The following is a 24,497-nucleotide window of genomic DNA, read 5'->3' as shown; positions in this document are numbered from 1 at the left end:
ACAGAGTATTTATACACCAGTATGGATTGAGATGACAGATTATCAGAGATTGTGAGACCCAGCTTTTGTAGCAATTTTTAGCTTATCTGTGTTAGACATGACCAAAGAGTGAAAAGGATGAAAGTGTAACTTTGATATGTATATTTGTTGAGGTTCCATGCCGTGAAAAGATGGAAAATGGTCATGTTGTCATCGAACCATATACGTTGTTAGTATGTGCAGTATAATACTCAGCCAGGCTGGCGTATGACTTGTGCAGAGATATACAGATTGCTCCTATCACCACAACACTCTGCATGGCAATGTTACAGAGGAGCTTTACCGGTTCGAGATAAGCTCTTTAGACATGGGTGTGCACCTTCGCCGGTTTGTGCAAGATGCAAGAGGGACCACGCGATTGTGCAATGCCCCAAGGTGACTGAACTCTGGGCTTATGTTGAACACCTGCTGTCGCATTCGAGAAAAGTACAACTGTCGAGCGAATCTGTAATTAAGATCGTTCCGCCGACCTCCCTGAATAGAGAGAAGCGAGCCAGTTTTCTCTCGGTAGTTGCTGTGGCGAAAGAGGTAGTATGGAAGACGAGAGTGAAAGGAATTGCAACAGGCGTGTCCATCTCCAGTCTCGAGCTAATCGACTTTTTCGTTTTCCACATGAAACGGAAAATAAGGCTGGAGAAGAAATGCCTGTCGCAAAGTGTGTTTCGTAAAAGATGGAAATATATAGCAAGTATGTTGCGAGTGAAAGAACCTGTTTAAACGAGAATGTGAAAAAGGAGAAAGCAAGGTCTTCAGTGTGAGTATGTGGTTTGTGGGGTCAACCGCGTCTTCCGCTTCATTATTTGTTAATCACTCATTCTCATTTAATTGTATATATTTTAATTGTTTGTTTATTCATACGTTTCGTCTCATTCGATACCCTAACCCCAACGTTTGTTTTATCTGTCTCCGTATTGTCCCCTCTTTTTCTCAACCCTATGGTGAATAAAGAAATTCTCTATCTCTCTCTTTCTCAATCGAAATCTATCCCAATCTTAGCAATTATGTTATATATCTCGTCCTCTTCAAAAAGAACAACTTCTGGGTCTTCATCTTTAGTATTTCAAAGGTAAGTATGAACTTATGAAAAATCTTTTCCTTAATCTACCTTGCTGCGGTGGATCTCACTAAAATCTATAGATGTACGTACAGAAACATTCTGAATAGATATGAAAATTCAGCATGTCCTGACTACCACACTGCATCGTATACGTTGGGTCTTCGCAAAAATATCGATATGGGTTTGGTATGTCTCTCGCGTGAGATGTGTAATAATACACCTGCAAAACCACAATGTTTTACCAGAAGAACAAAAGGGGTGCTGGAGATGGATGAATGGTTGTAAGGAGCAACTTCTGGCAAACTGAACCATTATAGAGGACTGTAAGAGGAGAAAAACGAACCTGAACATCATTTGGATCGATTACCTGAAAGCATTCGACAGTGTTTCACACTAAGATAAAGTAGCTCCAACAGTACTAAAATATATCAAACATGCAATAGCAAACTGGAAAACCAGTATAACATAGAAAAATGAATCACAAGTCATTAAAACCTGTCCTATACCCGTAAGAAGCGGGGTTTTCCAAGGAGATTAGCTATCGCCCCTGCTTTTCTGCTTTCCTCTGACCCCGCTAACAAACTCGTTAAATGAAACCACCATGGGTTATAGGTGCTATGGACAAACAATAAATTATCTCTTGTACTTAGATTACTTAACAATTTTCACTAAAAATACCATAGAATAGGATGGGCATTGGGCTGGACAAATGTGCCGAAGTGGCACTGAAAAGAGGTAAATTAATCAGCACTGAAAATGCTGCACTTGACATAGACATAGAAATCAGAGAATTAGACCATAATCACCTATATAAATATCTAAGAGTAGACGAAACAGCTAAAATGCAACATACAGAAATGAAAGAGAAAATTAGATGAGAGTATTACAGAAAAGTTAGACTAATATCATTAAACACTGAACTCAATGTTAAAAACGGTAAGTCATACCAAATCATAAATTACAGCTTCAACATAATAAACTTGATGATCAGTGTATTGAAAAACTTAGAAAAACCAGAAAACTATAAACAGCATACTGAAGTTACCACCCCAAAGCAGATACAAACAGAATATATATATATATATATATATATATATATATATATATATATATATATATATATATAATATATATATATATATATATATATATATATATATATATTATAAAATAACAACTGTTGAATTGGAAAAGTACTTAGAAACAAAAGTGGAGACTGCTATATGTAAGAAAGCAACAACAGAAAAAGAAAACAAGGAGGCGACAAAATACAAAACAGAACAAACTACAGTGATACACTGACCTCAGATGACAACATAGCAGAGATGGTCGAAGAGACAAAAACAACATGAAAACAGAACTACAAAACATACTAAAGAAGAAATGGAGAGAAAAACCGAACTTTTGGGGGAGGGGGGCAGTCGATGAGATAGACCTCAGTATGCAACTAGTACTTAATTTATCAACCCCGAAAGGATGAAAGGCAAAGTCGACCTCGGCGGAATTTGAACTCAGAACGTAAAGACAGACGAAATACTGCTGAGCATTTTGCCCGGCGTGCTAACGTTTCTGCCATCTCGCCGCCTTAAACCTAATAGAATATTATTATATGTCCGCCATTTGTCTCGGGCTGTGATAGAGTTAATAGCATATAATTATAGAGAGTGCATTACCTACACGCAATTATTCGTTTTGTTATACATAGATCATCGTTCAACCACAAAACTATTATGTATGTTACTTACAATTAAAAAACTATGTCAGCTAAAAGTCACTGATAAAAAGGCAATCGAATCTATTAAATTACTTTTATATCTCAAGGGTGAAAACAAATAGTCCTACTCCATTAACTTTTTGAGTTCCAAAATTCGATAAAATAACGATCTACCCTGGGTTCAATTTTGCTACATTTCTACTCATTCTTCAAAATTAATGCTCTGTGCATTAAGAACTCTTTCGTATGAGAGAATCGCGAGAACATCGGAAATAATGCTTTGCGATATTTGTTCAGGTTCTTTACATTCTGAATTCAAATCCCGCCGATTTGCTTTTCATCCCTGTAGTAATAATAATTATAATAATAATGATAATGATAATGATAATGATAATAATGATAATAATGATAATGATAGTGATGATAACAATAATAATAATAATAATAATAATAATAATAATAATGTAATAATGATAATAATGGACATGAAGTAGATCAACTATAAGAAAACGTGACATGATTCCCTGGCTTTGCTTTTCATCCTTGTGAGAAATATAACACCAGTTTAGTTCGTGGGTCGATGGTATCGACTAACCCACCAAAACCACACACACACACACACACAAATTGCTGGCCTTGTGCCAAAAGTAGAGAGAATTATTATTATTGTTTTACTTTTCAGAGTGCTCGGTCTTGTTTGTTCAGGTTGATTCTGTGAAAGCGGACAGTAGCCTGTCAGAGGTCTCACAGGGTCTCTTTCCGCACATTATAAGCTTTGATAGCTGGTTGTTAATTATCGTGGAAGACATTCAACATCCAGTTACCAATCTCAAAATCCTAGCTATCCCCAGCAGAGCAGCCTTTTGGGCTTCCTCTGCTCTCATGTCTATTCCAATTTTTCTGACATATTTCTAGAACTTGATTGTTAGTGCTCCGGGTCCCCCTACAACTTCTAGCATGACACTCTCCTCATAGTCGACATTCTTGCAAGTTCATCTTTTAGTAATCTGTACTTTTCAATCTTTTCTAGTTCTTTCTCACTTATCCGTGCATCCCACCTATCGCATTATCTATACTCTAGGTTTCTTGTTTTCCTTTATCTACCCCAACAATATCTGGTCTCCGAGCATCGATTAGGGAGTCACACTGGATTGTAAAATCCCACAGTATCTTATATTCCTTGTCTTTGGTGACTCCTCCTGCTTCATGTTCGTACTATTTCCGTGCTCTGGTCAGGCCGTACTTTTCACATAGCATCCAGTGAACAAACTTAACCATTATCATGTCTCCTTTTGTAATACTTTTGGACCAGCTTGCTGTACTCACTCACAGTGTGTGAGATCGTTTAATTTTTACCGCTACACATCCTATAAAGGGGCGACTCGCTGCTCTTAACTATTTAGAACTTGGTGTAATTAGTTCTCAGAGCTTGTTCCTGGGCGCTGCATATCAATGTCTCAACGCATCCTTTCAGATCATTTTTTCTTAGCCATCTCCACGTGTTATTCTCGTCTTTTCCTTCGGTTTCTCTGAGGTATTGTCCATGCAGTGATTTCATTTCCATTTGTTTATCCTTTCTTCTTCATCTTGTTTCTTAAATGTTTGTGGGTGTATCACATTTTCGGTAGGTACTGTATTGCTAATTCTAACAGTAGCAAGCAAGGATTCACTCTGCTGTTTGATGTACCATCCCAAACAGCACAGATCTTGCATTCTATGAGGCCTCTTCCTCCCTTGTCCCTAGGCACATACAGCGTGTCAGTATCGCTTTACGGGTGTAGTTTCTTGTTAATTACCATAACTTTTCCGCTTTTCCTGTGCATTTTCTCAAGTTCGTTCTTTGTCCACCTAACATCACCCGCGCCATATCGCATTAAGGAAACAGCCCATGTATTCATTGCCCTAATCTTGTTTTTTCCATTGAGTCTACTTTCCACAATTAATTTGGTTCTTCTGAGATATACTCGTCCAAAGTTTTCCTTCATTTTGTTGTATTCCAAAATACCCAGATACTTCTATTCATTAGTCTCAATATCCTTGATTTTCTCGCAGTTGTGTAGTTCTAAACAATCAGAGGACACTACTTTGCCTTTTTGCATTATAAGCATACCACACTTTTTAGTCTCAAATTCCATTCCCATATCCTTACTGTATATCCGCACTGTTGAATCCAGGCCATTTATTTCACGTTCGGTCTTCTCAAAGATCTTAAAGTCATCCACATATAACAGATGATTAAATTTTCCTCCACTTTTCAAGGTGTACCCTGATGTCACTTTCTGTAGTGTATGTTTGAGGGGCATCATACAAATCACAAGCAGCAATAGTGATAGGCTATCTCCTTGAAATATGCCTTTCTTGATGTTAACACCCACCAAAAATTTTCCACATGAAGTTAACTCTGTATTCCAGTTTTTCCTTGATCTCATTAAAACTTGATGTTATCAGACACCTGTACCAGCTCAAGACTTTCTAAAATTCAGGAACGGGGGATCATGTCACACGCTTTCTTATAGTTGATCCACGTCATGCCCATTATTATTATTATTATTATTATTATTATTATTATTATTATTATTGAGTGAGAGAGCAGTTCATGCCATCAAAGTGACACTGGGGTAAAATATACGAAGCCCAATATACCCATCATGACCACCCGTCTGATAAAGGTACACCAGGCACATGCATCACAACCATATGTGCGCGACACGGTGATCTCACATCAAGACAAACAGCACGTGACCTTGCAGGTGGGGCCCAGTTAGAATTTTCTTCAGGTTGAGTAGCCCATCCCGCTCAAAAGGTCCCTGAATAAGGGTTGTTTAAGGATGTTGAAAGAACCACCCATGTTTCCAGAGGTGAACTATTCAAACCCCAAAGAATCCCTCTCAACACATGGCTATGATGCTCCCCCACTACTTCTGCTCGTGATCGGAGATGCACATATCGTCAGCCACTAAGGGACATGCTCAACTGGTTAAGGTCAAACAACTGACAAGCAAATCTGTGGTATTGAGCAGAATATTTGCTGTAGCCCATCTTTTATACCAAGATAAAACAATGTACATGATAACACTTCCAATCAGTTAAGATCAGAAGCCATGAGAGCCACTGCCTGGTACTGCATCAGGGCATTATTATTATTATTATTATTATTATTATTATTATTATTATTCAGTAGTTTTATTTTTATAGCGTGCTTTCACTTCACTAACGAGCGCAGCTCTGTGTGCCTTAGGTATGTGCTGTGATTTGTTGTGATGCTCTGATGGTTATTGTATGGAAAGTGTTCTGCGTAGGATGTGTGCAGTGCCTAGTAATGCAATTTTCTGTATGTTATATGTGTTTGTAAGTCCTGGTGTTTTTGTTATGTATTTGTCTGAATATTTTTTATCATGCCTAATGCACCTACTATGATAGGAATTGTTTCTGTTTTTAGATTCCACATTCTGGTTACCTCTATTTCCAGGTCTTTGTATTTTGAGAGTTTCTCCATTTCTTTTAGAGACACATTGTCATCTGCCGGTATTGATACATCAATTAGAAAGCATTTTTTTTCTTCATGATCTCTGACAACTATATCTGGTCTGTTGGCCTTAATTTCTCTATCTGTGTGTATCGGCATATCCCAGAGTATGGTTGCTTTCTCGTTTTCTGTGACCTTTTCTGGTGTGTGCCTATACCATCTTTTTTCTGTTGTTATTTCATAATGTTGGCATAGCTTCCAATGTATGTAGGTTCCAACTCTGTCATGTCTGTGAATATATTCCTTCTTAGCCAGGACTGGGCAGCTAGAGATAATATGATTTATTGTTTTTGTCCATCTCCACATATTCTGCAGTTACTTGTTATATTTCTTTTCATTACATGTTACCAGCTTTGACCCTCCACAAATCCCAAATTTTATTTAATTTGTTTTGCGGGAGCAACTGTTTTGACGAAGGCGCATCTTGTCGTAATTGACTTGCGGTCGGAGGATCGCGGTTTCGATTCCCAGACCGGGCGTTGTGTGTGTTTATTGAGTGAAAACACCTAAAGCTCCACGAGTCTCCGGCAGGGGGTGGTGGCGACCCCTGTTGTACTCTTGCGCCCCAACTTTCTCTCTCACTCTTTCTTCCTGTTTCTTGAGTAACGCTGCGATGGACTGACGTCCCGTCCAGCAGGAGAGAACACATGCACCATAGAAACCGGGAAACTGGGCCCATGAGCCTGGCTAGGCTTGAAAAGGGCACATAAATAAATAAAAAATAAAAGTATAACAAATTTATTGTAGATACATTTTAACGACAAAATCTTATATGGACCCCCAAGGGCCATATAGACCCCGGTCGAGAACCACTGCTGTAGACGAAGGTGTGCTTTGTTTAAAGAAGAGGGCGACCAATTTGGTTATCGCACAGGACGGCCATGCCACATCACTAGTAAGGTAAGGTAAAACAGTTTACTAGGCATTTTATATCAACTGCCATCATAAAGCACTTGAACACTCGGAATATAAAATTTCCCGTTTCCGTACATTGTCGACATACATTGAAAACTGTAGTTGTGGGTTGTTTTGTTTAGGTTGTATATGTTATTATTATTATATTATTATTATTATTATTATTATTATTATTATTATTATTATTATTATTATTATTATCATTATTATGTGGGAGAGATTTTGATGTCATTTGTTTCTTGTGACCCTCTCTTTATACAAACACAGAATATATACATCTCCACCTCTTGTACTATTCACCAAGCAATACTATAATAATTTTGTATGAAACAACATTAAAACAAACATATGGAATTAATATCTCAAAGTAGCGCCAAGAAATATTTTACAGTGAGTGTAATAGCATAGTTTATTCTCGTATAAAATTTTGTCACTCACGGCTTCCTTATTTTTTAATGGAATGCAGTAGTTTTCGTTATATAGTAGGAAACAGCTATTTTATGTTGCGATCAGAGTCAGAGTCCAAACAGTGTCATCTCTTTTTAGAGACAAACGCATGGGATTTCCCAATCAAAACAGATCAGGTGCTAGAGCATAACAGATCGGTGGACAAGATGTACCACATGTACTATATAGTTGGTGTTGCGTGGCCCTTTTCCCCACGAATAGTCAAGAAGGAAGGCGAAAAAATAGATATATACAATGCTCTTAAGTACGAAATGAAAAATGAAGAAGGTGAAGATAGTGCCAATTATTGTTGGGCCCTTTGGACCAGTGTCAGAAAGCATCAAGAGGAATATAAAGGAAATCGGAATAGAGTGCCCAGTAGAACTGTAGGCACGGCCAGAATTTATAATCAGGAAAGTATTAGATAGTTGAAAAGAACAGATAGTATGGTACCGTAGGATGCAGACAGCAAGTCCTCTACGTATGCAAGACTAAAGGAATTACAACAAAAACTGAGATCAAACCAATAAAATATCTATTGCAATCGCATCGCGCTCTTCGTATTGTCCATTTACCTTCGTGAAGAGCTAAGTCAATCTTTTTATAATAATAATGATAATAATAATAATAACATATACAACCTAAACAAAACAACCCACAAAAACAAGACACTCTATACGGCATTTACCCAGTAAAATAAACTTTTACCGGGAAGTCAAATAAACTTTTACCGGAAAGTCAAATAAATAAAGCATTACACACGGAACACAATACAAGCAATTATTGTTATTGTTGTTGTTGTTATTATTATTATTATCATTATTCCCTACGTTCTGAGTTCAAATTCCGCCAAGGTCGACTGTACCTTTCATCCTTTCGGGGTCGATGACACTGGAGTCGATGCAATCGACTGGTCCCCTCTCACTGAATACAAAAGACTGAACCACATCTCAAGAGTTGAAAACAACTAACACAATACAGTACCAGGCAGAGTTTGTACACATCCAACATTATAAAAAAAAACACAACACTGAAGTGTAGCAGGTGACGCAGTAGAAATTTACCTCAATCTACCAAATATTGAATAGTTATAAAACATCAACCCGCACGCTAATAAACAATCGAAGACAGTATGAGGTGAGGTGGTCATGAGATGTGCTAAAAATAACAGCTATTTAATCATTAAATCACGCAACAACTTCCTTTTTATTCTAATTGTGCATAATTATATGAATGCTTGTCTGTTACAAATTCGCAAAACTTTTCTGTAAATTCTTTAGAATGAAATGGTTGTGAAGGGTTATATGCAGTACGTAAAGCAGAATTCTGTCAATAATAATAATAATAATAATAATAATAATAATAATAATAATATAATGATAATAATAATAATAATAATAATAATAATAATAATAATAATACTTTCTACCGAAGGCACAAGGCTTTGAAATTTTGGTAGAGGGGACCAGTCGATTGCATCGACCCCAGTGTCATCGACCCCGAAAGGATGAAAGGTACAGTCGACCTTGGCGGAATTTGAACTCAGAACGTAGGGAATAATGATAATAATAATAATAACAACAACAACAATAACAATAATAATGATAATCCTTTCTACTATAGGCACAAGGCCTGAACTCCCGTAATAATAATAATAATGATGATGATAATGATTTCTTTTATTTGCTACAAGAGATAGTGATGAGTCCTCCTAGTACAGAATGATCTCTAGGGGATAATCAAGGAACCCCACCAGCCAAGATCTCACTGAATACCAAGGACGAGCCCTCTCCAACCCTTTTCCTTCGTCTCACAAGTCTACACTTAGAGCAGTACCATTCTTATTTAGACCCAAGGCCAGAAAATTCACATCGACTCCAGTGCTCAACTGGTATTTATTTTATAGGCCCCAAAAGCACGAAAGGCAAAATCGATCTCAGCAGCCTTTGAACTTTGATCGTAAAGAATCAGAAGTGTCGCAATAAAAAATAATTTCTTTTATTTGTCACAGGGGTGTCTGATGAGAGGGACATTATAAGAACATGTTACACTCTATGTGTGTGTGTGTGTGTGTGTATATGTATGTGTGTGTGTGTGTGTGTGTGTGTGTATATGTGTGTGTGTGTGTGTGTGTGTGTGTGTGTGTGTGTGTGTGTGTGTGTGTGTGTGTGTGTGTGAGAGAGAGAGAGAGAGAGAGAGAGAGAGTGGGAATCTACATAAACACAGAATAGCGAAAAAGGTTTACAGAAATGAGGCAAAAATTATACATAGTATACAAATAATTTCTTTGCTTCTTAATAACAATAATTAATAAATCACTGAAAAAAAACAAAAACCTAACTTAATATATTTTGAAACATTTCAAGTGAGAGATACCGAAAGAAATATGAAATAACTAAAGAGGAGGAGGAGAGAATTTGGAAGGAGATATAACAAATGCGAGGATGATATTAAAAGAAAAGTATATATATATATATATATATTGCATAAAACGAAAAACAAACATTTGGGAGAAATTAATGATTTTTACTTACGTGCAGGCATATTAAAAGCTCTTTCTTTTATTAGTTTCATAGTTGGCGGAGCGAGCAAGAAAATATAAAGAAACGGCAAGAATATGCCACACACCAATAAAATAAGTAAAATTTTTGCTATCGACATTTTCGTTCGCCTTCTTAACTTTCCGTGTTTACTGTGGAAATGGCTGATAGTAGGAGAATTTGAGTTATGGTAGCAGTCTCGATATTTACGGCGTCGTTGACCAACCGTAACTGAGTGCGAGAACCACGTTTGAAAGGATAGTAAAAGTTGCAAAACCATTTATATTTATTATTGCAAAACTTTTTTATTATTGCAAAACTTTTTATTTCATATTCAAATTTTTTCTTCCTTGAATGATATGATTATTTTCTCTTTCGATATTGTAAATTATGCTTCGTTCAGTTCACGCACAAATTCTTCGTGAAATTTCTGATATTTGAGTAAATTTTTATGTCCCAGTGGTAAACCATTCCAGTTAACTAAAAGAAAAAGAGAAAGTAATATTAAGATAGAAAAACTCAATGCATGAAACTGAGAAATAAAAATAAATTTAAAGAATTAAATTATTATTAAAATTTAGGTGAAGGGAGAAACTTAAATTTAAATTAAAAAAAAGATTTTTTTTATATGCAATGATGATAAAGTAGAATCAATCTTAGGAGGACTCAAAGGAACATAGCTAAATAAAGCAAAACCATTTAATCCAAGACTTTACCGTTTCTATTCTCACATCCATTATACATTATCCGAATGCAACACACACGCACAAACACACACGCACGTACGTACGTTTGTATGTATGTACGTACGTACGTATGTATATGTATGTATGAATGTATGTATGTATGTATGTAGTATGTATGTATGTATATACGTATGTATGTATGTATGTATGTATGTATGTATGTATGTATGTATGTATGTATGTATATACGTATGTATGTATGTATGTATATACGTATGTATGTATGTATGTATGTATGTATGTATGTATGTATGTATGTATGTATGTATGTATGTATATACGTATGTATGTATGTATATGTATGTATGTATGTATGTATGTATGTATGTATATATGTATGTATGTAGGAATGTACATAATTATACATGTATTATCATACTCGGCACAGATACAAAAAAAAAAAAAAAAAACGCGTTTTACAATGACACTGCTAAATAAAATAAAGATGATGATGATGATGATAACTTAGTTTATTAGTTACTTAATGTTATCAGTATTATTCGAGTGAATGAAGTTGGGCAGCAAGAAAGAAGCCTGGATATGAAATATATTTCTTTACTGCCTACAAGGGGCTAAACATAGAGGGGACAAACAAGGACAGACAAAGGGATTAAGTCGATTACATCGAACCCCAGTACGTAACTGGTACTTATTTAATCGACCCCGAAAGGATGAAAGGCAAACGACTTCAGCGGAATTTGAACTCATACTAAACGAATATCTGTTTCTTTACTACCCACAAGGGGCTAAACATAGAGGGGACAAACAAGGACAGACAAAGAGATTAAGTCGATTATATTGACCCCAGGGCGTAAGTGGTACTTATTTAATCGACCCCGAAAGGATGAAAGGCAAACGACTTCAGCGGAATTTGAACTCATACTAAACGAATATCTGTTTCTTTACTGCCTACAAAGGGCTAAACATAGAGGGGACAAACAAGGACAGACAGAGGGATTAAGTCGATTACATCGGCCCCCAGTACGTAAGTGGTACTTATTTAATCGACCCCGAAAGGATGAAAGGCAAACGACTTCAGCGGAATTTGAACTCATACTAAACGAATATCTGTTTCTTTACTACCCACAAGGGGCTAAACATAGAGGGGACAAACAAGGACAGACAAAGAGATTAAGTCGATTATATTGACCCCAGGGCGTAAGTGGTACTTATTTAATCGACCCCGAAAGGATGAAAGGCAAACGACTTCAGCGGAATTTGAACTCATACTAAACGAATATCTGTTTCTTTACTACCCACAAGGGGCTAAACACAGAGAGGACAAACAAGGACAGACAAACGGATTAAGTCGATTATATTGACCCCAGTGCGTAAGTGGTACTTATTTAATCGACCCTGAAAGGATAAAAGGCAAAGTCGACCTCGGCGGAATTTGAACTCAGAACGTAGTGGCAGACGAAATATCGCAAAGCATTTCGCCCGGAGTGCTAACGTTTCTGCCTACTAACTTTTATATGTCACCGTCACCGTCACCGTCACCGTCACCGTCACCGGCACCGTCACCGTCACCGTCACCGTCACGTCACCGTCACCGTCACCGTCACCGTCACCGTCACCGTCACCGACACCGACACCGACACCGACACCGACCAGGCGATCGCGTGTTGCTACACATCGCTGGTCACAACAATGCGCTTCGCATTGTTTTGGCCTTCAAATGAGGCTACTCCGCTGGCTAAGCGAGCAGGCCAACAGAAGAAAGAGTGAAAGTTGTGGCGAAAGAGTACAGCAATGACCGCAAGTCAGTTTTATTTCAAGATTTCTTGCCGATAGAGAAAAAAACGGTTTCTAACCTAGATCCAAGTTTTCACTAGAACTTCAGTAAAATCAACAGCTTATTTTTGTATGTATATATGTATGCATGCATGTATATATGTATGTATGCATGCATGTATATATGTATGTATGTATGTATGTATGTATGTCATGTCACTTTCGAGGGCTACTGGTAACATGTAACCCAATACAACCTGTTGCATGGTCGGGCCGTCGGCAACTAAACCGGTAACCCCACTAAGCTTGCTTGGTGAGGAGGGTGTTTGTAGTGGATGTGTGTGTGTATAAATAAATACATAAGGTCAAAGAGAGATGATCAATGATTCTTGGATTCGATTTCGAATCTAAGCTTAGAGAAGGAAGTGCTAACTCTTACATGTTTATTGGACACCCTGCGGGATGAAAAACAAACCCGTCAAAGGGCAGAGGAACTTTTGAGAGTCAACGGCCATCCAATAAATGTGTTTTTTTTCTTCTTCTTAAGGCTGTATCACGCGTGGGGACATAGAAATAATCAGACTGAATACCTGATCGCGCGGTTAAACCATTGGGAGTGAAGGACTCCTAGCCTTTGTTAGGGTATCTTTCTAGGAGAAGGTAGCTCAGGTAACTGGGATAACTCTGACATAAAACATGCGGCTCAGTGGTTACCGATGATATTGACTTGTTCTTCTTTTCGGATTATGGCTGTTGTTGCTTAGTGAGTAGGATTGACTCAGTGCACAGCCTCTCCTCACTTTAAAAAAATCTTCTTGCACAGGCATTGCACGATAACAACATTGTTCATGATTGTTGATGGTGCTGTGAGTCTCAACTGAATGGCTGGCTTTAGCCTTAAAAAGCAAATAAAAGTCACATTCGATCACAGCACCAGCAGCAGTTAAGCTTCGTGCAATGGCCATACTCGATAACGAGGGGGCAACCATCATCATGTATGTATGTATGTATGTATGTATGTATGTATGTATGTATGTATGTATGTATGTATGTATGTATGTATGTATGTATGTATGTGTGTATGTATGTATGTATGTATGTATATGTACAAATGTGTATGTTTTGTTTCATGGGTGCTGTTTTAACGTGTGATCTACAAGGGAGATTACTTTAGGTTACTTTTTAAATTATGTTGTACATACTTAGCATTGTAAATGTATTTTTTCAAAATGCTTGCCATTTTAATAAGAAGAAAACCATATAATAATTAAAATAAGCGCGTAGATCACCCACCAAAGTAAATTTGCTCACGCAGATCACACGGAAAGTAGCACTAGGACAGGGTAAACTAAAAAGTAACCTAAAGTAATCACTCTTTAAATTGTAGAACACAGCAAAGTGGCACGTTTCTTTTTCTTAAGAAATGATGTGAATATACTACTAATTTTTGTAAAAAATGCAACTGCTTTCTGGTTTCTTGTACAAATGCAACTGCCTTTATCTCGTCACTGATCATATTGTAAAAAATCTTTAGCCAACATCTTACGGGTTTTTAGAAATTTAAAAAATAAGCTAAAAAGTAACCTAAAGTAATCTCTCTTGTAGATCACACGCCAAAGTAGCACCGTTTTATGTATATATTTTCATGTATAGAATTACATATCTAGACATGCTCATATATACTTAAAGGATAAACTTCTGGAAAGTTTTACAGATTTTTACGGTTCCAGTGATGGCTTGGATCTGTGGTCTTCGAATCAGCTTTGTCCTTTCTGGTTTTGAGAAGCCAAATTTCTCAAGGCTGGTATATAGGCAGTGTGTTATATATCCCAGTGTCCCAATAATTACAGGTATAAACCTGAACTTGCAATCTGGGTAGAGTAGCAGTGCATTCCTTAATAATTCAGCGTAGGTATTTCCTTTTTCGCTGATCTTTAGCTTTATGCTAACATCCATGATTTCCATAACTGTGCACAGTTTCTCTTTACCCAACTTACTATGCCAGGTCTATTATATTTACATTTTATTGAGGTTTTCACCGGGACATTCATGTGTATGTATGCATGTGTGTATGCATGTATGTGTGTATGTGTGTGTGTGTGTGTGTGTGTGTGTGTGTATGTATGTATGTATGTATGTATGTATGTATATATATATATATTATTAAAATTATAATTAAGGGTATCTAAGAGATACCACCAAGCTAGATATAGCAGCCAAAACTTGTCTCTAAAACCACATTAAATGTTCATACAGCACCAGGATGTGGAATATTAATGACTGAATAAGCAGAACTAGCAAGTTTTACGGACCACCAAAATTCCATAAAAGTGAAGCCATAAATGAAGCCTGTAACATATTATCTTATTCAGTCATTAATATTCCACATCCGAGAGTTCTCAAAAGGAGGCCAATTATAGCTGGTCCCTCTTGTGAGACACACGAGCTCAGTAACTTCACCGACGTCCTCCTAAAACCTATCCTTCAGCATATACCAATCTTCATAAGAGATGATCTGGACTTTTTAAACCACCTTCCAAGCAAAACCAGCATAGACTCTATTTTGGTCTCATTCAATGTAATAAACCTTTACACCTCGATGCCCCACGAATACGGAATAAAAGCAATACAATTATGGCTGTAAAAAGTACCAAATGACATACCAGACCGAACTGGAAGAAGGTTCAACGTTGAGAAACGAAAATTCATCCTTCAGAATAACTTTTATGACTTCAACGAAATTACTTACAGACAAAAATATGGGTTTGCGATGGGAACGAGAGTAGCCACTACTTTTGCTAACCTTGTCATGGCATACTGGGAAGTCCAAATATACGAACACACCTGATTGAGGTTTGGTAACAACTTCCAAAAATACTTACTCGCCAAATGGAAACGCTACATGGACAAATGTTTCATTCTATGGTCACACAACCTTGATCAAGTTTTGGAATGTAAGAACTTAACTAACAATGTTGATCACAATATCCAATTTACGATAAAATACAGCCACAAAGAGCTACCCTTTCAAGACATTTGAATCATAAAGCGAGATTCTAACATTGAAACCGACATCTGCCTTAAACCAACGAACTCAAAACAATATCAACTAGTATCTTCCTGCCACCCAAAGCATACTAAAATCAATATACCTTTTAATTTGGCATGAAGAATTTGCACGAGTGCATCAAATCCCGAAACCCGGGATAAACGACTCCAGTAATTTAAAAATATATTACTAGAAAGAAAATACCCCGTTAGTTTAATCAAAAACGGAATAGAAGATACAAAACCGAAAGACGTCCAAGAATAACAAAAAAGAAGAAAATACCCCGACACACGTAAAGCTTTTTCTTACGTATCAGCACACAATCCAAGGAACATGGAAGCATACAACATCATCCATCAGAATAAACACTTCCTGCTGAACGACCTACGAATATAGAAAGCTCTCGAAGCACATTGAATTATTAAAAACAAAATCCTTACAAAGCGCCAAATTATCCATCAAAAATACTAGCGCCAAATTACCAACCAAAAATACAACCCCACTTGTCAAAAAATGCAACTGCCCTAACTGCGGGACCTGCATCAACCTTTTGGAAGGTTCAACATATAAATTGAAGTCAAGTCAAATATTCACCATAAAAAATTCTTTCGCCTGTACATCGAAGAACTTAATTTATGTTCTCAAATGCGATGGGTGTGGTGGGGACTGTATAAATCAAATGAGCTTGTCCTAGAGGGACAGACTGATGGTACACAGGCAACAGACCCGGGACCCCACAACCAGAAGAATTCCCGTAAGCAAGCATTTAATATAATGCCCTGCAGGCATAAATCTGAAATAACAGATTTCCTTCGCTGTTAATGCACCAGAATCATTTCAACCCAATTCCTATTGAATAAGGAAAGCATGTTCATTAAAAAATACAAACTGCAACTATATATCCTATAATAACACACCATGGATCTTTTCTGCTTGGCTGCCACATTTCGATTTCTTTAATTTTAGTTATAATTGATTTACTATTTGGCATATTGGTGAAGTTTTGTAAAGTAATCATTGACAGGAAATTCACTTTCGTCATAAATCAATGAATAAAGAGTTAATAACTTTTAAAGTTTGCAAATTTGGGGTAATATTAAGTAATCGAAAGCCACAGACATATAGGTGCCTGTTTCCATCGTAAAAAGCCAAGCTGTTACCAAGCTACTTCTTTTTGTTGCTTATCAAACGCATAAAACACATACGGTATGAGATGTGCTGAAAACAGCTAAATAGACCTTAAATCGCGCACGAATTATTTTGGTTTTTGCACAATCGTATGAATAGGATCCAAACGCAAAAATTTTCTGAAAATTCCCCCAAAATAAAAAAAGTAATGAGGCATGTGTAAAGCAGAATTCCGCCAATATTTCATATGTTTACAGTTGACAACTTACAGTTGAAAAAGTCTCAATGACTGAAACCGGTACTGAAATGTTTTTTATAAAATTATTTTAGCATGTTCTACCTTGCCATTTTTTCATATATATATATATATATATATATATATATATATATATATATATATATATATATATATATATATATATATTAATCAATATAGGGTGGCAAAAAATTTTGTAGAATTTTTTTGCCACCAGCGGCCTAGTGGGAAAAAATTAAATAGTCATAGACCATTTTTAAGTTCAACACACAATCAAGGAACGGCCATAATAGGCCATTCACCCACTAGAAATAACAGCCAAAGCTTCAACCGCAAAATAACATTAATTCCGTAAACCAGGAGAAAATTTAAAAAACATTTACCCTGTAATTTCTTATACGATGCACCGTTTCATCTACTGTTTAATGGTAAACTAACCTGATTAAATTAAATCAAACCAATCTTCCATAGGCCCTTAGAATCGTCAGTAAGAAATAGCCAGATCGGAACAGATATTTTCACGAGGCATTTCTGTCCCTGCCTCGGCAATATCTGACCTAAAATTTTCAAATCATCGCACTCGCGGCAAATTTATCGGCAGCAAATAAATATAAGCCGCCGATTCCATTACGGAATTAACCAGAAAATTCATAATTAATCAATATAGGGTGGCAAAAAATTTTGTAGAATTTTTTTGCCACCAGCGGCCTAGTGGGAAAAAATTAAATAGTCATAGACCATTTTTAAGTTCAACATCACAATCAAGGAACGGCCATAATAGGCCATTCACCCACTAGAAATAACAGCCAAAGCTTCAACCGCAAAATAACATTAATTCCGTAAACCAGGAGAAAATTAAAAAACATTTACCCTGTAATTTCTTATACGATGCACCGTTTCATCTACTGTTTAATGGTAAACTAACCTGATTAAATTAAATCAAGCCAATCTTCCATAGGCCCTTAGAATCGTCAGTAAGAAATAGTCAGATCGGAACAGATATTTTCACGAGGCATTTCTGTCCCTGCCTCGGCAATATCTGACCTAAAATTTTCAAATCATCGCACTCGCGCCAAATTTATCGGCAGCAAATAAATATAAGCCGCCGATTCCATTACGGAATTAACCAGAAAATTCATAATTAATCAATATAGGGTGGCAAAAAATTTTATAGAATTTTTTTGGAATCGGCGGCTTATATTTATTTGCTGCCGATAAATTTGGCGCGAGTGCGATGATTTGAAAATTTTAGGTCAGATATTGCCGAGGCAGGGACAGAAATGCCTCGTGAAAATATCTGTTCCGATCTGGCTATTTCTTACTGACGATTCTAAGGGCCTATGGAAGATTGGCTTGATTTAATTTAATCAGGTTAGTTTACCATTAAACAGTAGATGAAACGGTGCATCGTATAAGAAATTACAGGGTAAATGTTTTTTAATTTTCTCCTGGTTTACGGAATTAATGTTATTTTGCGGTTGAAGCTTTGGCTGTTATTTCTAGTGGGTGAATGGCCTATTATGGCCGTTCCTTGATTGTGATGTTGATATATATATATATATATATATATATATAATATATATATATATATATATATATATATACTTAGATAACTTAGATATGTTTCGACCAAAGATTGGTCCAGGCCATGTCTAACTTAATAGCACCACCTGATAGGATTATTCAAATCCTGTTTAAGTCAAGTTTTGTTCAAGTAGTGAGTTCTTGTTGGGTGAGTTGTATCCAGTTTTGTTCAAGTAGTGAGTTCTTGTTGGGTGAGTTGTATCCAATTATGAGTGGCTTATCTGGTATTCGTTGAAGGAATCTATCCAGACTCTGTTTAAAGTTGATGGGATCCTTTTCCTCTTTGATCTCCCTCGGGACAATGTTAAATAGGGCAGGGCCTGTTGAGGAAAAGAAATTATGTTGCAGTGTACATGTATGTTGTGATCTTGAATTGGGCAGGGGACGTATAGCCCGTGGTCCAAGTCTTGGATGAACCTTGAAGCTAATGTTTAGGTCGTTTGGGCAAAGTTGGCGGTATATTTTCCACATCGTACAAATGATGTACCGCTCACGGCGACGCTGGAGGGAGTAAGGTTTCAAGGCTTTAAGGCGATCCCAATAATCGAGAGCAGCCATGCCTTCAATTCGTTTAGTGAGTGCCTTCTGGGGTGACTCAATTCTGGAGATGGTTTGTCTTGTGTGAGGAGACCACAGTGGGCAGCAGTATTCAAGGTGTGGCCGTACAAAGGAGGAAAAAAGTGGTATGATGACATCTTGTTCTCTGGACCGGAAAGTTCTTAAGATCCAGGAACTCATCCTACGAGCTATATCGACCTTCTTGTTGATGTGTGCACTCCAACTGTGATCGTCATCAACAATTACACCCAGGTCTCTGATATTGTTAGAGGCTGTGAGCGGTTCCCCTGAAGGAAGAGAGTATGGTTGTTTTAGTGAGGAATTTCTTCCAAAATGCATCAGCTCAAATTTTCCCTCATTCAGTTGCATTTTGTTTCTGTCTGCCCATTGACTCACAGCATATAGATCAGACTGGAGTTGAGTTCGGTCTGCTTCTTCATTGACGATTTGCTGGAGCTTAGTGTCATCAGCAAATATTTTCACTTTGCAGTAATGTACGACACTGGAAAGGTCGTTTATGTAAATTATGAAGAGTAGCGAACCCAAAACAGTTCCCTGGGGAACACCGCTGGTGACTTTTGCTGGGTTTGATTGGACTCCATCAACTACAGCATGTTGTGTTCTATTCGCCAGGAAATACTTAATACAGTGTAGAACTTTTCCACGGATTCCAACATTTGCCAATTTTGAGAGTAGGATATTATGGTCTACCCTGTCGAACGCTTTACTGAAGTCAAGATATATGACGTCAGAGTTCGAACCTGTTCCCAAGGCTTTGAGTACATCTTCAATGTGGTGTAAGAGCTGTGTTAGACAGTCCCTGCCACAGCGAAAGCCATGCTGATTTGCATTTAGGAGTTTGTAGGTCTCCAGGAAGTCAGCTATCCTTGATCTTAACACTCTTTCAAACACTTTAATGATGTGGGAGGTGAGTGAGATTGGGCGATAGTTGACTGCGAGGGATCTGTTTCCCTGTTTGAAAACCGGGATGACCGACTGGGATAGAAACTGTTTCGGTATATAACCTGCGTCTAACGAATTTCTCCAGAGGTTGGTCAGAGGGACTGCAAGTTGGCATCTACATTCCTTCAGGAGACTAGCGGGAAATCTATCAGGGCCTACAGCAGAGTAATGTTTGACCTCATTTATTGCTGCTACGATGTCAGTGGCAGTGAAGGTTATGTCTGAGATTTTGTGTTGGGAGTCAACTTCGTTCGTTTCCCTTACGTCAATATCAGTGGGAACACTAAAGACAGAGCAGTATTGTTTCTGCAGTATTTCTGCCATTTCTTTAGCATCGTGTTGGGGAATGCCGTTATCATCAATCAATGGCCCAATGGGTGAGACAGTGGTTCTATGCTTATTTGCATAAGAATAGAACACTTTTGGGTCTGTTTGATGTTTTTGATTACCCATTGTTCTCCACAGCTCTTTGATTTTCAATGGAGGTTTTCATGTTGGTCTGCAGATGAAGTTTTTCCAGCTCTAGTCTTTTCATTGTTGTTGAATATGGATGTTGTGTGTGGGAATATTTTAATTGGTTGATTTTTTGTTGAGTCTTTTGATGCGCCTGATGAGTGTTTTTTTTCTTTTTAGGGAGCCGGTTTTGTTTGTGTTAGTAGATTTCTTGGGAGCGTGTTTAGAGCATGTATAGGTGACAATGTTTTCAAAGTGCTGCCACGCGGTCTCAATATGAGAGGAATTGAGAGTAAAAGACCAGTCGATGGAAGACAGATCCTTTCTGATTGTTCCCCAGTCCGCTTTGTGGAAGTTTATGTTGTCAAATGGGTGCCATGGAGTGGGATTGGCTGGTTTGGTTTTTATATGTCGGGAATTAAGATTGCAGAGTACCATGTCGTGGTCTGAGAGGAGAGTTTTTTCGACTGAAATACTGTGAACGTAGCTAGAGTGATTGGTCAATACCAGATCCAAGATCGGTTTATTCTGTCTCGTTGGTTCAAGCACTAGCTGAGTCAGGAAATACTCATCCATCAGATTAAAGAGCAGTTCTGCTGCTGCTCTATCTGATGTAGAGCACTTGCCTAACTTCAGAGTATTTGTGGGCCAGTTCACATGAGGGAGGTTAAAATCACCCATCACTAGTATGTTTCCGGAGTGGTACTTCCGAAGGAAGGACTTGACTTTGCTAAGGCACTCTTCAAAGTACTTTAGAGGTGCCTGGGGAGGCCTGTAAAGACCAACAATGGTTATGTCCTTGGCTTTGTTGTATAGTGATACCGATTCACAGTAGCCATTGGAAAATATGTCCTTGGCATCAAGTGAAAAAGAGTCATGGATAAAGATGGCTGTCCCTCCCTTATGTCGGTCTGTGCGATCCGCACGAACAATGGTGAAATCTTTTATTTTCACCTCTGCGTTGTGATGGATGAACCAAGCATTAATCATTGCAGTAATTTCATTTTCAACCCAGCGGCGTTTTTGAAAATTATTGGCCATATTCAGTGGGGTAGTGTTGTGTAATATATATATATATATGTATGTGTATGCGTGTATATGTATATGTACACTAGTTATTGGTGGCTTGATGTAAAATAGTGAATACTATATATATATCTATATATAAGATATATATATATGTATATGTATATATATATATATATATATATATATATATATATATAATAAATAAAATATATGCATATATACATACATATATGTGCATACTTACATCTACATGTATATATACACGCATATATATATATATGAGTACAGGACACCACAAATAAACGTAGAACACAACGAGAGACGAAAACATAAAATCAAACAAGGAAACGGAATTTTTTTAACAACGAAAAAACAGAGTACAGGACAAACATAATAATATTAGGGAGTAAATCCAAACTTACAGGGAAAAATTAGATTTAGGATTAAATCTAATTTTATAGCATAAATATATATATATATATTATGTTAAATTGGAGATAAAACCACTGTTTGATTTGCCTAATATGTGGTAAAGGCTTCGTCATCGCTTTTCTCAGTGTTCAAACACTTCCAAGGTTTGTTGAACAACGATGTTTTTTTCCTTAAACATCCTACATAAAATATCAATTGTATCCGTGAAATTTATGTCAGTAACTTTTTTAGGCAATATAATGTTACAGTATTTCTCATGCTCTATCGTCGCCACTTTCTTCAGAATTAGATACGTTTTCATTTCGTCCGTCCAGTTTTGGCATTCTTTTTCGAAACTTTGCTCAAATCTTGGTAATATGGCTCGAAGGTGACTCTTGTTTTGAGCTCCTGTTTGAACTTCTTTCTTAAAGTGACAATGATCCCTAAATATCAAAAATATCTTCAAATATTGTAATTTCGCGATCAAAAACTTCTGAAAACTTTTTTTGATATTGCTGTACAAGCTTCATAGTTTTAGTTTGATTACAATATTAATTAACTTAATGAACTTGTTCTATTATAATCTTTTTGCTTTGAGTGTTATTTGAACATTTTCGTGAGCGTTCCCTACCTCGAAAACTTTTGGTCTTACTTCTAGGCGTACCATTATTATTTACTTCTCTTTTCGTCTCGTCTTTTGCTATATACGCAATTTTGTCCATTTCAATATACATGCGCCCAAAGCCCGTCTCTTTGATTCTGGTTACCATCCCTCAGAAGCCTCTGTCACAGATAATGAAAATATTGTTGCTTTTTTTCTACGCTGAATTAAACTAAGCATTCTTATGATGGAAAATGAATGTGTTGACAGACATTCTTGAAGTTTATTTTTTAATCAACTTGTTAACTCTTTGTTGCAGACTCAGTGTGTAATATAAGCGAGAAGCTTTCTGCGATTATAGAAGCTGAAAACTACTGAAATCTAAGTGTTTTTGAAGCTTTGCCAGAATTTGTGGTTGAACACCTTTAGAATTTTTATGTAGTGACAACGGTGATCATGCTGTGACAGACATCGAAAGACAAGAAGCCAAACCAGACTTCTTGGGTCATGAATCAGAAAATCTGTCTTGAATAAGTGCTCTCCATTGCAGAAGTTGATATTTCTTAGACAATTGCCGTTCATCCGATTCTAACTTCTCCTCTCGCAAGCATTAGCAACGACTAATGTTATCGGAGTTTTGATTCAAAGTTTTATAAATGACAACCAAGGGTAGAGTACAACATAGAAAATGCAAATATTTTTTTTTTACTGTCGAGATTTTCCGGACGGATCAAAAACAGATAAGCCTTTTCGATCGGAAACGTGCTATAGGCGAAAAGAGTGCTTTGATAGTTCACCAGGCGTTCCACTTCCATATGATAGCTGCTTCTGTACGGAGGGCCTACCAATGACTTGAGAAAGAAGTACGTCTATGCTCTTCATGGTTAGCGATGCAAGCCTGTGAAACTAAACTCTGCATATTTGCTTTAGACTCACTTCTACAATTAACGGCACGACAAGTTTTCCAAAGAGTCTTGAAGGTGGTGGGCAAGGAAACGGCAATGTGTTAGAAGTAATTGACCTGATATCGACATACGATCCTCCTGTCTGGGAATAGATAATGAAAAGGACCTAATTCTATGATATCAATAATGAAGAAGAAATAGTTCAAAAAGAGTCTCTTCTAAAACTGATGCTGAATCGCTTCTGAAATGCATATTGTCGGTACTGAATTCAATGAATGTTGATATTCAGTTATGAGTATTGTTTGATTGTCATAACGGGGCTTCTTTCATCAGCGGAAAAATCACTGGTGTTCAGGCGGAACTGCGTACCGTTATCCCATTTACCGTCTATATTCACTGTCACGCACACTAACTCATGACTTGTTCTACTGCTTATCATCATTAGTTCATGCAGTTACAAAAAACAGCTTTTCCAGTAGTAGTGTCTTTGAGAGACTCCATAGATAACAATTCCTCTGTAATTTCAAAGTTTTCGTCAATTCCTCTGATGTAAATGAGTAACTGAGCAGTATCCTGAATATCAGTACTCTCATCTAAAGCAATAGAAAACCACTGAAATCGACCACTGGCTGTTAACAGCTGTTCATGAATATTCACGGCAATTGCATCAATGCGACGAACAATAGTTCTTCGTGACAGGGAAATGGCTTCTACTTTTGACTTAACTTCAGGACACACAACGCTGACAGCATCAACCATACAATCTTTGATAAATTCTGCTTCTGCGAATGACTTGTTTTGCTTTGCAATTTTGTTGGCCAATATAAAACTTGCCTTTGTCG

The 24,497-nt window shown here is 37.1% G+C and overlaps 2 protein-coding genes across 5 annotated transcripts in view; both read right to left on the bottom strand.

Moving 5' to 3' along the window:
* LOC115212208 (carbohydrate sulfotransferase 11-like) overlaps positions 1 to 24,497 on the bottom strand; it is a 99,002-nt gene that overhangs the window by 36,353 nt on the left and 38,152 nt on the right. For 3 of the 4 annotated variants that reach the window (XM_036502862.1, XM_036502860.1, XM_036502863.1), the window contains exon 2: positions 10,233 to 10,718. In XM_036502862.1, the coding sequence (XP_036358755.1) occupies positions 10,233 to 10,518 (286 nt within the window). In that variant the 5' untranslated portion in view covers positions 10,519 to 10,718. Of the gene's footprint in view, positions 1 to 10,232; positions 10,788 to 24,497 lie in introns of those variants that run through there. The other variant, XM_036502861.1, reaches the window with a different exon arrangement.
* LOC115212207 (general transcription factor II-I repeat domain-containing protein 2-like) lies at positions 10,627 to 24,414 on the bottom strand. Its single transcript, XM_029781046.2, has 2 exons — positions 24,114 to 24,414; positions 10,627 to 10,718 (listed from the first exon to the last, which is right to left on the bottom strand). The coding sequence occupies exons 1-2, from the start codon at positions 24,412 to 24,414 to the stop codon at positions 10,627 to 10,629; spliced, it is 393 nt and encodes a 130-aa protein (XP_029636906.2).

The sequence above is a fragment of the Octopus sinensis genome, linkage group LG5 (assembly GCF_006345805.1).
Source record: "Octopus sinensis linkage group LG5, ASM634580v1, whole genome shotgun sequence".
Classification (NCBI taxonomy): domain Eukaryota; kingdom Metazoa; phylum Mollusca; class Cephalopoda; order Octopoda; family Octopodidae; genus Octopus; species Octopus sinensis.
This window is presented reverse-complemented; position numbering and strand designations above follow the sequence as displayed.

Coding starts and splice junctions, on each gene's coding strand:
- LOC115212207 (XM_029781046.2), bottom strand. CDS start 24,414: ATGGTTGATGCTGTCAGCGTTGTGTGTCCTGAAGTTAAGTCAAAAGTA. Junction 10,719..24,113: donor TACTGGAAAAGCTGTTTTTT/GTAACTGCATGA, acceptor TTTTTCTTTTAG/TTAACTGGAATGGTTTACCA.